Genomic DNA, 14393 nt, shown 5'->3' with positions numbered 1-14393 from the left:
GGCCCTTACCAGAACAAGGAGAAAGAATATTTATTCTTAGCTTTGTTCTCATCCTACCTGTTTTCCTCTTCTCTAAGCTTTTTTTAATGTGTTTTTTCTTGTTGTTTAATATATCCACCCCTCATTACAAACTGCATTATCTTGAACACAACCAAAATTTTGCTGAGGGCTGCAATGCAAATTTCCCAAAGGCCTCAAGAGGCCTCTGATTTGTCAAGACAGTAAAGTCATTGACTCTCTTTTTAACTTGGACACATGGCATGGGAATGCAGATGGCTCCAGCATGAGCTTCTTCTCATTGACTGGGTTATACTGCTTTCTGGCTGGCTTTTAGCCTGTACCTTATTATGCACACAGCATTTCAAAGGTAAGGCTTCCTCACCTCACTATTTCCACCCGTGTCACAATCTGGCAACTGAGCTGAGTGGCAGCTTATGCTTCAGAATCTACACATCTGCTTCTTAAAATTAACAGGAGGATCTGAAACTTAAAAAAATTCTCATTTTTATTCTCAGAATCTAATAATAACTGTCAAACATATTTACTATTCTATGACTAATCAAAGCACAAAAGAAATGAGATTTAATTACATTATGGCATTGTATGGTTTGCTGTGGTACCTCAGTTTGATCTTACAACTTAGTACCATCTTTTTTTGAGTTTGACCTCTCCACTTTCTAGGGTACTTTTGTGAAGAAACTAGCACGACATACAAATGTTTAGAAGATTACATGATGGAGGAATGTAGCATAGCTACAGAGAGAGACTGGAGAACAGTCACTGCTTTAGGGCATGAGGTTCTGAAAGATGGGCAAGGCTCACAAAAATTCTGTTTGATATGTGAGGCTGATAAGCCAGGAAGATAAAGGTCTAATACTCATTAATCAAACATTCAATGCTCCCACCTTTCATGGTAGTCTGATGGGTTTATCAGCTAAAAACCTCTGAAAAATTAAGCCTTTTTTGGTTTTTAGGAACAGAATCCCAAGTCTCATAATATTAGTCCACTTTTTTTTGAAATAAAGTGAAATACTGATTCATGCACTTCATCCAGAGAGTGTAGCAGCACATAATGGTAGCAACACCCAGCACCTGTTGGTCCAGACATTTGCAGTAGTGGATGCCTGGTGGCCTGGAATCACAGTGAAAATCACCCCCATTTTTCTATGTTGATATTAAGACTGTGTTGTTATGAGTTATATATCAATGATGGGGTTATTAACTGCCTTGATCTGATGAGAAATCAATACAGTTCTGCCCAAAGTCTTCTATTCACACATGCAATATATGAGCAGCATCAGACAGGTTCTAACATTAAGTTAACAAAACTACAGACAAGCAGTGAAGCACAAAAGATCACTTTATTTTCCAAATCACACCTCTCTCATTCTTGAAAAGGTGTATTTCTAATTGTTACTATTTTAAATATACTCTATATTTTCCTGTGAAGTTAAATACTTTGAAGAAGAATCCCCAAAGAAATAAATACAAAGCACAACAGTTTCACTTTATTATTTGCTTAGAGCATTGTCTGGTCCTGCATCCACTCTGGCACTCTGCTGCTCTTTGAAACTGTAAAAATCCACAGCCAGCCTTCCTTGTGTGCCACAGTCCTCTGCTTATCAGCTGTTAATACAAACTGTTAATACAATGCCAGAGCATGCACAAAATAGCTTACAGCAGTTTAATAATTCTAAAACTTTTGTTACAAATACACACATTGCTACTAAGAAAATAATTGGGATGCTTCTTTTTCTAGATGCTCATAGAAAATTCCATGTTACAAAATGCTTGTTTGATGATATGCATGTCTGCTGGTGAAAAGGAAATCAGTACTAACGAGGTTTGCCGGGTTGTTTAATGGATAACTTACAAAACCAGACAATTCCCAAAGTTACCAACTGGATCACTGCAGCACAATCTGCAACCACCATTTAACCTGAAACCTAATTAGCCCAAAGGGTCGGTAATGCGTATCTGCAACAGTATAAAATGACAATAAAATGACACCAAGGTCATCAGAACACATCATGTGGGGTTTATTCTCATATGATGAGCACAGTCCAATGCAATAGCACAGATCCTGCAGCCAGGGATGGAGGCCTGATGATGCAGTTTTATGATGCTTGTCACGATGATGGAGAGGTGGAAGTTGTCCAGTGCAGGCAGCATCATGTCCCTTCAAAGAGAAAGTTGGAGCACTTCCCATACCAGAAGTTGTTCTCCTGAAAAGCTTTTCTTGAGAGAGGTATCAGCGAGAGCCTGAACAGGTGTGGCTGTGAATTCATCCCAATTACATGTCTCACTTGGGACCATGCTCCTGAAAATGCCATCAGGGTCTGGCAGGCCGGTTTTGCTACATACACATGCACTTAAAGAACATTCCAACATTATGATAGAGGCTAAAAACTGTAGCTGAAACTCGTACCTGTTCACAACAAAGTCTGAGGTAGTTTAGAACCACTCTATGTGAAAGAAGGAAAGGGATTTGATGCACAACAATTTCAATATACAATTATAATTGCTACAGAGAAGGCGAAGGTAACAGAGTGTAAAATGGATTTAAATTACTGTCTGTCAAGAAAGAGGAGCCACTAACAGAGAATGAGTGAAAAAGTTCACTAAAAGCTAATCTTCTATTTAGCCTGACTCTGAACATTAACATTCACTTAAAAAAGAAAGCCAAAGACAACAGTGACACTGAGCAAAAAGGAAAGAACATTTTATGAGAGAATGGACAAGGTTAACAGACAAAATTGTGAAGTAATACTGAACTTCAGAGAACAAGTCCATGTGCTCAGTATGATGTTTCATATGGACAGGTGAAATACCCACACCACAGGGATATTGAAAAGTTATGAATTCTTTCAAGGTTCACTCGTGATGATGCAGTTAACTTAGAAAAGAGCACTTACGTACAATTAATGCCTTGGACAATGCACTACTAGCAAATTGAGTGCATAGCTGGTGTACCATGGTGAGAAGGAAATACTTAAAATTTATATTTAAACTGAAGTTATGTAAGCCAGCATAAATCCTGACCTATTTCCTAAGTCAACAGTAAACTTCTTCCTTATTTTCCTCTTAAGGGTAACAGACTGTAAACAGATCACAGAAGTATAAGGCTCAAATAGTATTTCACACATCCATAGAGAGCCAAATTCAAACACTGCTCACTAGCACTTGACAGCCTAGTGGTAGTTGCCTTTTAGAGTCTGATGCGAATGAAAGGGGATGATTATATTTTATTCAGCATAGGACAAAGAGGTAAAAGTAAATAATTTTTAAAAATTCCTTAATACATCACAATATGGAGGAAAATTACAGGGAACACCCCAGCAGCAGTGATATCATGCTATGTAGGGAGGAAAAGAAAAGGAGTAACAAGCAGGTTGGGGAAAGCATGTAGGAGAAAGTAACAGGTGGAAAGACTGGGGACAAACAGAACTAGCTCAGATCACAAGAATTTTATCTTTGTGTTGCTCTTGCCATAAAAACTACTAACGCCTCACTTCCTATGTTCTCTTTTAGCACTCATGCTCAGATGAGTGATAGATTCCTTAACAAAATTCCATTTTTAACCAAAGTAAGGCCATATAGAAACACATCTTTGCAAATAGTCACTCAACTTGCTTAACATGTACGTTTCCATTGCTACATATGCACAGATGCAGCCATGTAATTCCATACCAGTCTTTCTTTTCCCCAAACACCTCTTTTTGCAACTCCACCTCTTGCTTTAAGAGATATTTCTAATCTAATCACCCAAGCCTCATGAGCTTTGTATTACTGCATGAAAACATTCATGTAAGTATTTACCTCACAAAGTGAGTGACACAATTTCTGAAACAGATCCAGATCCTGCAACACCAACACCCTTGTTATTAAAAATGGCAAAAACAAACTCAGAGAATAACCCAAACTGCATCCTGGCCTGTAGAAGCAGAAGAAACCTGCTCCTCTTCTCCAGCAATGTACCTGCCATGATTGCTTCAAAAGCCATTTCTCAGCATGACTAATCTCTGTGAGAAATTCCTGAGGAGAATCTTACCATCTTTTAGCAACTGATGATAACTCAAAAATCCAAGAGACAGCTATAGAAGATGCCCAAAAGCCAATTCTGTGGCCTGACCATGTTTCAAAAGCACAAGCTGAAAGTTTTGAGTAAAGACAAAATTTCTTAACATCTGTGGTTAAACACACTTACTGGATTCCAGGTATCAACCACTAATCTTGCCACTTAGCAACTACAGCTCAGGAGTACAGAGACAACAGACAGGTGATGTAGACCACAAATTACAGGAATGAAGGAAAGGCTGAACTGGGATTGCTCAGCCTGGAAAGGAGAAGGCTTTGGGATGACCTGACTGTGTCTGTGCAGTACTTAAAGGGAGTCTACAAGAGAGATGGAGATGGACGTTTTACACAGACATGTACAGGCAGGACAAGGGGGAATGGCTTCAAACTGACAGAGAGCAGGTTTAGATTAGGTATTAGGAAGAAATTCTCTACTGTGAGGGTGGCGAGGCACTGGAACAGGTTGCCCAGAGAAGTTGTGGATGACCATCCCTGGAAGTGTCCAAGATCAGCTTGGATGGGTCTCTGAGCAACCTGGTCTAGTGAAATGTGCCCCTATCATGGAAGGGAGGTGGTAACTCGATGATCTTTGAGGTCCCTTCCAACCCAATCATTCTGTGATTCCCTGATCCCTCTCCAGAAACACACTGTGATAACTGCTGTTCACCTGGACTACTGGGCACATAGTTTAGACACCCTTATCTGACCGGTGATACTGTCCAACTCACTTGGTATTTCAGGACTTGGCTGGTATTTTTTGGACACACAGAATTTGTATAAAAGACCATATTAGATTAATTTTGTAAATTTCTCAGACTGCTTAATATAATTGACTGAAGTTGTTGATGTGTATCTGCAGATTTTCAGGAGTCAGAGGATTAATTCTGAAAATGACAAGAAACATGTTTTAACTGAGCAGCTGCACAAAGAGAACAGAAGTGCCAAGATGATAAGCACGAAAAGAATGAACACAAGTTCATTTTACCAATAGTGTAGCTTTCCTCCTCTGTGATAGCCCAGGGCCTAAAGAAGTAAGAGGCACTGGAGAGGCATGTTTACACCTGTGCAGGGTGAAGCCACCACTCACTCAAATATTGAGTAATCTGAACTTTAATTCCATTACATCCATGTAAGAATCAATTATAATTTCTTCAGAACATTGAGCTGTATTATTGTATTAGGCTGCAAGGAACAGTACAAAAGTACTTCTCTAATAATTGGCTGTGTGAAAATGGATAATGTCATGGGTGTATGGAGCTCATTGTTCACTTCCACCATCTGGACATGCCCTTGTAATTAAACACATACAGTATGATAAGATGGGTATGTGGTTGCACAGGCAGTCAGAATGTGGGCATATGACAGATACCTGTAGTTTCCTCATACTATGCTGCAGTTTTAAAATTGGGCTTTCTTTATCTAAAGGAAGTTGCAGAGCAATTTTAAAACCTTTCATGTAAGCATTCAAAGACAGACCCAGATTCCACGATGGCATGTGAGTGGGACTTTGTCATTACTTCAGCCAAAGCTTTGCAACAAAAGCTTGGCAAGGGTCAAAAAGACTGCAGGGTTTTTTTCAGCAGGTAACAGAAGTTCTGTGAAGGTTCACTCTGTAAATACTGCAAACCATGGTAGACAAGGTAGCTAGGAGGAATATCTGTGCTCTTCAGACTACACCCATCTTTGAGATGAGCATTTAACTTCTTATTATATATACCTCACTACAGCCAAACCGCCAATATTTAACAACTAGTCAAAAACTTTGGACTGGTTCACCTGTACCATTCTTAGACATTTACATTTTTAAAGCAACCAGCATCCTGCCATACCACAACAGCAGCATTTCACACCTGCCTGCATAGTTGTTTTTTTTTTTTTCATTTTGGAGCTTTAGAACATATTCTAAATGCAAGCTAAATAATTAGCTATGACCTCAAATTTATATATATACATGGATGGATGGATGAGTAAGCAGTCCTAAAACTTGACCCAGGACCTTTACTTCTGTATCCTGAACAAAGCTTTGTGGAGTTTCCACATATATATATATGAGTTAACTAGTACAAATGACAACAACAATCAGTTCAGAGAGAACTAACGATTCTAACCTAAACAGAGCCATTAACTGAGAGATGGGGATGGAAACCAGGCCTCAAGCATCCTCTGGAATCTACAATTACTTTTGAAGCATGCTTTAGTCCTCTGGCAACTGATATGATGACGCACCAGCCTAAACATTTACTCTCGGATACATTAACTCTTGCTGGTTCTATCATTTGCTCTACTACTCTAGTCACAACAACAAAATTACCAATGCATTTGCTTGTTCATTTGGTAGTAGACTAACACCTGTCAAAATATAAGCCAATTAATATCTTCATAGATAAATTCAACCTATAGCTTGTGAAATCAAAGTTCTAACCCCTTACTAAGCGTCTCTGAGTGGGCGTCACTTTATAACCAGAACTACAATGACACAACAATCAGACAAGAAAGGCAATAACTTTGTCATCTAATTTTTGTACTGAAAATTTAATTAGACTGAAACAATTACAGACTTCTTTTGCTTTCTTTTATGGAAACTAACTCTCATCAAGTCAGGTACTCAACTGAAAACTCTCTAATGTTGTCATTAGTAAAGATGAAGATGCATTAAACTGAATTTTTCAGCAATGCTGAGAAGCACTGAGCTCTTACATGAGTTGTCATAATGAATAACTTATTTTCATGGAGAAGAGAAGAAAGAAATGAAGCTCTGAAGGAAGAAAACTGCAATGAAGAAGAGTTCTTACTCTAACAAAATTAGCAATTTCTTCTCTGTATTGTCTTTTACATTAGACTTGCATTAACTTCTCATTGTAATTCCATTTAACAGCCATTTGAACTTGTTTTAAAGCTGATTGGAAAGGGCTTGAAAAGCATCTTGAAAAATAGTAAGCCGCACAATGTTTGCTCACTTCAAAAATTAATTTCCTCAGATAATAATTTTACCCTACATTCTGTGAATAAAAACCCTTTTATTTTCATTTGGAAAAAGTTAACTAAATAAAAAGATTTTAGAAAGGCCTTTGCTGAGCTCCACATGAGTTAAGTCTAAGCCTGAATTCAACATATGGAAGTAAAATTGAGAAAAGAAGCCTTGGGGAATTTAAAGATGCTGAAGTACCAAATAGAATCAATGGCTCAATATTGTCAGTATAGTTATTTTCATTATGCAGAACTCTTAAGGTCTATTTTATAGATTCTGATTAGAAAGCAATGAGTACCTGGTCCGTTCTGCTCTAACCTTGTTCTAAATAGAATAAGACTGATTACACAGTTCTGAATAATTACAGCATTTCATCACTTGATACTATGCCATAACAGCACAAGTTAGTTTTCCTAAAAGAAAAAGCAAAGATAAAAAAGAAAAGGAAAAAAAAACTTCAGAGGAATATACAGGAAGTATATGTGAACTTGGGAGTCAATAAACACAGACAATAATTAGAAAGAATGAGAACATTCACACAAAACCACAAATCAGTTCTGTGTTGTATCCTCCTTTGTCACTACTAATACATGGCTACCACAATGTTTAAGACAAGAGATCTCTTCTAGGCAATACAGGTAATTAGGGGTGTTTGTTGGGGGGCAGCATTGGAAGACCCAGTGGAGTTCAGCTCTCTGTAAACATTTTAGCTTTAAATAAAGAGGGTAAAGGTTGAAAGTGTGAAGGGCTTGTGGCAGGGCTTGCCTTAAAAGCCTGGGAGCTTACTGGGCTCATCTTGATGCCAGGTTCTCAGAGCAACTCTAAATAAATCAAAGACTCTGAGAAAGGCCAATTGTGACTGAGAAGAAGTCTACTACTAAAGATTGCTATTCACCTGAATGAAGGGACAATGCAAAGTTAGTTTTTCTTTTTATTGATTGATGGGGGTGGGAAACTGAAGGGTCTGTAGGACCTCAAGAGTTTTTGCTTTGGGGATTTCAGATATGTTCATCCAGATTCTTGGCAGAGAGTGAATGTCATGGGAAATAGACATTTCTTTTCCACTGTGAGTTACAGGACAAGATCAAACAGATGTTCCATAGGTTATAGCCTACAAGACTTATTTGTATCATAAAAATTAACTGTGCACATCAAAGATTATAAATGGAAAAATTCCATTCTTTCTCTGAGAGCCTAGGCTCAGAACAGATGGCACAACATTTTTTTAGCTTTCTTGACATTCTCTACAATGTTGGCTACTAAATAATAACAGCTAGGAAGTTATGTCCTTTGCTTACCCACAGTCTGAGAAAAGCAGACTGGTTTGATGGAACTGCAAAGAAATACCACCATTGCCATGCAAGGACTTATCTACCAAAAGCAAGATATGCTCCAGGCATCTCAGTAGTTCCAGCATGGATTGCAACTGAAAAGGTTTTCTGCTCCTAAAGGGAAAAAAATTCCAACATTTTGGACTTGTACGTGAACACGGAAATGCTGCCCTCAGTAGCTGGTCTCAATTCTTCCATGCTCCAAAGGCTGTTAAGCCGTAAGGTAATCAGCCCTGCAGACTGGGAGGTGGCTGGCACATGCAGCATCCTGCCTCAGAACTCTGCACTGTCCAAGGCAGCTGTGGCACATGAATTAGAAGCTTTATTCAGCACAGTGGGCATCCATCTTCACCAACAGACATTCACAAGTCAGAACACAGCAGTGGGAAGGGAGGGAACTGCATGACTGCATGCAAATGTCAGAACTAAATTGTAATTTGGCAATGAAAAATACTGTATTATTACTGATAAAGCCTAATCAATTTTATTTGAAAGAAAAGGGATGCTTTTCTTATTTGAAATATCCTCTGATTCATTGCTACCACTGATTACATTTCTTCTTGGGTTTAGCACAACTAGTATCCAACAGGGAAATTATTTCAAATTAAGCAGTGTGATAAATTAAGATACAATTTGCTATGTTGATATAACTCATTTTATCACTATGGTTATGTAATAGAAAACCGTATTTATCCTGCACTAGCTTTGTTTTCTTCTGGCAAGGTTATTTATCACCACAGGAAATTCCAAGTTCATAAAACTGGTTAGCTGACATTTCCAATATAATGTACTTTGTGAGGAGGAGCAAGCATCCTAATCAATTTTGCCAATTACACCAGCATTTGTCTTAATGCAAGATCTCTTTATCCCATACGGGAAGGCAGGCATGGAGCTCTTCCTAAAAGTCATGCAGATCTGAAGAGTAAGAGATTACATCATCATCAGTGTGAAAACAGAATAAACAAAGTAGCAGGCAATGTAATCCAGACAGATATGGATGGATAATGAATTCTGTGACTGGAAAGTAAGAACCAGATCTTTTACAACACAGTGCAAAAGCATCACGTTTTATGAAGATCATGTGAAAGGTTAATGCATACACAGCCTTTGAATTTTTAGCTCCAGACTGTAAAACAACTCTTCTTGGAAAAATGTAAATTATCTGCAAATTCGTCTTTTGGTATTTGAACAACTGCTTGTCAGTGACCAGATGGAGTTCCACTTTTCTAAACCAAACATTTTTGATGTTCTGTTGCAAGTTCTCTTACACAGGCAGAATTTAAATAATCATCTTCAGGAGTGAAAAAACACAATTTTCTTCAAGATGGATGTTTGATTTAGAAACTTCCTTTTGAATTTAGGAAAAGACAATTTTGTACTTTGAAAAGTCAACTAAGGTCAAGATTAATATAGATACATTAATTAGTTTGTTGATATCATTAATGCTTTTCTTATCATCCCACTGATGAATGAGAGAATTTGCATCTCAGCAGGTAAACATGTCTGATACTTCCTTAATCTACTGTACAGCATTTGCTACAGTCAAAAATAAGAAACTAAGTGGAATACAGAATCAAAATGATTTAGAAAACAGATTACTAGTTACAAAGGAATATGGATGAAAAATCACTTTAAAAATAAAATATATTCTGGACTGATGTGTTCCATAAACATTTTTTTGCTAATAAAAGCCTCTAGGGAACAAATACTTATTTCATATGCTTTCCATTCTGCTTGAGTAATTTTAGATTTCCACTGTAGCTCTGCCTTTTATTCCCTTCTGTTTTCCTTGCCTTGGTTAGATTAGAGAGGTAGGGTGTTAATGGGGTACTTGATGAAGACTGAAGACCTATTTTCTCCCCCCTTGGAGACCAGCCTGATTTGAACATATCGAGGACAGTGCAACAGTCTCTTCATGTCCTTGGGAGAAAGCCTTTACAATTTCAATACTTCCAGCTCTGAGACATGGTCCCCTTCATTCACAAAGAAAGAAAAGGCGCCAGCACAAGTAGGTTCTGAATAATTTCATAGAATGTCAGTGGGGCTGCAAAAACTCCCGTTCAACCTCCTTTATGTTGGTGAACATGAGGATGCGAGGTGGATCCAGGAGGGGAATGCATGGAAGCAGATGCTCGCAGCTCCAACAGGGCAAGACACAAACTACTGTCCACCAGTCCCCACCTCTGTTGTTGCTACTTCCTTACTACCCTCGTCCTTGTGGGTACTGTTTTGTGCTGGGCACTCAAAATGCACACAGTGAAACACCTGGAGAGAACAAAAAATGAAGATAAAGCAAAACACTTTAATGCTGGCAAAAGCGCGATCAAAGTAAGATGAACTCTACATGGAAGTCTATGTGGAAATCTGCAGGCCAGATCTATATGGAAGTCTGCAGGCCAGTGACAAAGTCAAAACAGAATGTTTCACCATGAGGTCAAAAAACATTTACTCATGGGCAATAAACATTAGGCAGGGACAACACTGGAGCAAGAGAAGGCCTTCAAATTATACCAACCTTTATATATAGCACTAAAAATCAGAAAGATGGCTCCAAAACAGATAGGGATATTTGTAAACTTTTCTTTTCTTTGCCAACTACCAGAAATACTTACTACATGCTATTGGATAATAACAACAATTATATCAGTAGCCTTAAACACATTTTATGATCTAATCACTTCCTCAAGAGGCTGAATGTTCATGCACACTAGAAATGAAATTTAAATCATTACCAACATGATTCTATTTCAAGATTGCCCTCTGCTGTAATAACAATGGCAGCTCTACAGACATGTCCTGGAGTATGCAGGAAGGCATTCAGAGTGTCCAAGGTGGCTGCTGCTTCATCAGATGAAATATTCCTTTTGAAATAGTGATCATTTTCTGATGATTCAAACAATAACTGGGACCAGTGTGCAGGTGACTGTATCTTAGAGTAAGAGGACCATATGCTTAAGCATTTTTCCAATTTATTTTCTACTTTACTTACTTCTACTTGTTCTTGAAGAGCCTGGGAGGAGAAGGGGGAGGAACTCTTTAAAATTGTTACAAAACCTCTTTCCATATGATTTCACATTGCTATGAAGTGCACAACTTTGCTACATACTAAACTTAAGTATTTTTACGCTGCTTTAAATTTGCTATTTTCCCATGCATTATAGTTTAAAAACTAAAGCTCAATGATTATTAAATCCTGAATTTTAAACTTATTGTCTTAACTTTGTATACTTTTATGACTTCTTCTATTATTCTTGTCTTTAAAGCTCTTCTCACAAACAAAGGTAATCTCTTATAATCTTAACTGCCCTTTCCCAGACCCTTTCAAATTAATATGAGCAAAATCAAATATCATAAACAAGACATGGATATATTACATATTCATACGAGACTACAGAATACTATATTTTCTATCTTTTCCCCAATATAACCTAAAATCCTATTATTCTTTTTGACCATCCCTGCTCAAGTGAACATTGAGCAGACATCTGCACTGACATGTCTGCAGTAGCCCCAGGTCTTATCTGAGGATGTAGCTAGCTAATTTGAATTCTGACAGCATATATAAAATTAATTTAAAAAATCTTCAATCAATGCCTGCTTTTTTTTTTTAATCCGCATTATATTTTCTTGTGCCCCTCAGTGTAAGTTTTTTATGCAGATACATTGCAATACATGTTTATATTTCTATATATACACTCATGCTCACATGAAGATGTATTGCTATGTCTTTATATATACATATATATGAACAGATTACAAATCTGCACAGGCACTCACACATAGACACGTGCACAAAATGGTTTTCCTCTGCATTTCCTCTGTTTTTTTCCTAAAGCTGAACTAATTCCTATACTGGCATGCATTCTCTCCATCTGTTACAGTTCTTGAGAAGCCAATTTTTGTATTTATCTACACTTCTAGAGAAGTCCCTTTTGTACTCATTCCACTCCTGTGTTTTTCAAGTAACAGCTATTGTAATTTTTCCAGCTGCACTTTTCAGGATAAGGCCTTGCAGAAAAGAACATTCTCTCATCTGTAAGATGTTGCTTTCCTTGAAAGGAAGACAGAATGTGATGGAGGTCTCTAAGCCAGAAGATTCTGTATTTCTACTGTATTCCACAATAATAGCATTTCTCATTTAAAACCTCACTTTACGTGGTGATACAGCTTTTTTAAACATAGTGTGGACAGCCCTGAAATTTAGCTAATACTAGTATAGAAAGTCAGAAGTACACAATTCTTAAATTGTAACTCTCATTTTTACTGATTCTTTCGTATCAAATTCTTAATGGTGAAAACATGTGGCATATTAACAAGCCTATGAATTTGGAACATTATTCTCAGTTACTCTGCCACCTCAGCATATAAGGAATACAGTGTGGGAAAAGCCTAAGACTGAGAAGCACAATTGAGCCCAGCTGCTTCATCCGGTATCAGAATTAAGCATTTCAGAACAGTATCACTAAAACAAACAATCTTGCATGTGCTTCTCTCAAAAGAAAAAATGACAGCTCAGGATCATCCTGTGACCCACATCATGTTCTACTTCTCATGGATATTTTAAGAGAGGTCGGGCACACAAAGCAGGAAGGCCAAGTTCAAATACACTGGCACAGTAATTTGTAAGATAAAGCTCTCACATCAACAGCTAGGTGTCCTTTCCAGGTCAGTGATACTGGGGAGGAATAACAAGAGAAAACTTACATAAAGTATCAGGTGACCTAGCTGACAAATAATGAGAAGGGAAAAAAATTCTTTTCTCTACAAAAGTAGGAAGTGTGTAAGCTTAAGAAAACAGAAAGTTACACTTCTATCACATTCTAATATACCAAAAGCTATTCAAACCCCAGGTCAAAAAATCTGTGAACATGCCTTTCAAAACTTGGAAAATGTTATGAGAAAAAGATGAGTTTAAAAGATTAAAGAATTCACAAAAGGGAGAAACTTTATGGGATTTCTTTTAAATTCCAAAAATCAACTCTTCCCTTTGGGATGTACAGATTGTGTTTCAAAGTTCAAAGGTATTTGTTGGTAGAACAAGTAAGGAGTATTTCGTACTTATTACAGTAACACCCCTTGATAAGAATATGATTCAGAATGCTGAATATGCTGTATATTTTATTTAAAATGAAAATGGTTTGACAGACTGTACAAGCAGCTGTGGGCAAGTAATTCTGGACACTGCTTGTATTCTTACTGAAGAGATTACTGAGACTATAGAACAAACCAGCACTTTGGTTACACTGTTCCTATTTAATTTGTAAATATGAGAAATATCTTGCTGCTTTCTTTGGAAAATTAAAATCTATGACAAAACATTACAGACCCGCTGTTTAATATATATATATATATATTTAAAAGTAATTTAGTAATATGTGTATACTGACAATGTTCCTTCTCTATAGGTGTTAGAAGAAATAATTTAAAAAATAAAAACCAAATTAGTGCTGGATACAGATTTTACATACAAAAGAGGAAAAGATAAAGGAGAACAGCATGTGTTTATAATTCAACTGAGACACTACATGAATAGCTGTAACCTCTCTCTACACTCATCTTCACTACAGTTATGCAGTGCTCTATATAAATAATTATACAGGATATTAAATTCCTTGGAAATAGTAACCAATTTAAAATTAGATTTATGGCTAAAAGGCCCTTGCTCTTTAGGGCTTAAAGCTACCTTCAAGAACTCAAAGCTGAAAGTAATGTTTCATGCATTGCTAAGTTTATGCAATGCACCTCATTCTTTTTTAACAAAGAGTTGGGAATTCAGAAACACTGCCATGAGAGGAAACAAGACTGTCAATATGGATCAGCAATGGAAGAAGCCTTCTTCACACATGTACTACCCATAGGCAGCTTCTGACACTAATTCTAAGGACTCATTGAGGCTGAACTGTACATGGTGGGAGACACTGCTCAGAAACACAAAATAAAAATTTGGATTCCCAGTTCTGATGCTTGATCAGCTGCTTTCCAGCTGTTGGCTGAGATGTTGATATCTGGTGCTGCTT

General features: G+C 37.3%; 1 protein-coding gene across 3 annotated transcripts in view; it reads right to left on the bottom strand.

Annotated features, from left to right (window-relative positions):
- Positions 1-5919: 5919 nt before the first annotated feature.
- Positions 5920-14393, bottom strand: part of BTBD9 (BTB domain containing 9) — a 109592-nt gene continuing 101118 nt past the window's right edge. For 2 of the 3 annotated variants that reach the window (XM_074537233.1, XM_014264388.2), the window contains exons 12-13: positions 11366-11386; positions 5920-10641 (exon numbers count right to left, since the gene is read on the bottom strand). In XM_074537233.1, the coding sequence (XP_074393334.1) occupies positions 10537-10641; positions 11366-11386 (126 nt within the window). In that variant the 3' untranslated portion in view covers positions 5920-10536. The remainder of the gene's footprint in view (positions 10642-11365; positions 11387-14393) is intronic. The other variant, XM_074537234.1, reaches the window with a different exon arrangement.

This window comes from Zonotrichia albicollis, chromosome 3, assembly GCF_047830755.1.
Source record: "Zonotrichia albicollis isolate bZonAlb1 chromosome 3, bZonAlb1.hap1, whole genome shotgun sequence".
In the NCBI taxonomy this organism is placed as follows: Eukaryota; Metazoa; Chordata; class Aves; order Passeriformes; family Passerellidae; genus Zonotrichia; species Zonotrichia albicollis.
Note: the sequence above shows the minus strand (reverse complement) of the source record. Positions and strands in the feature narration are given on the sequence as shown.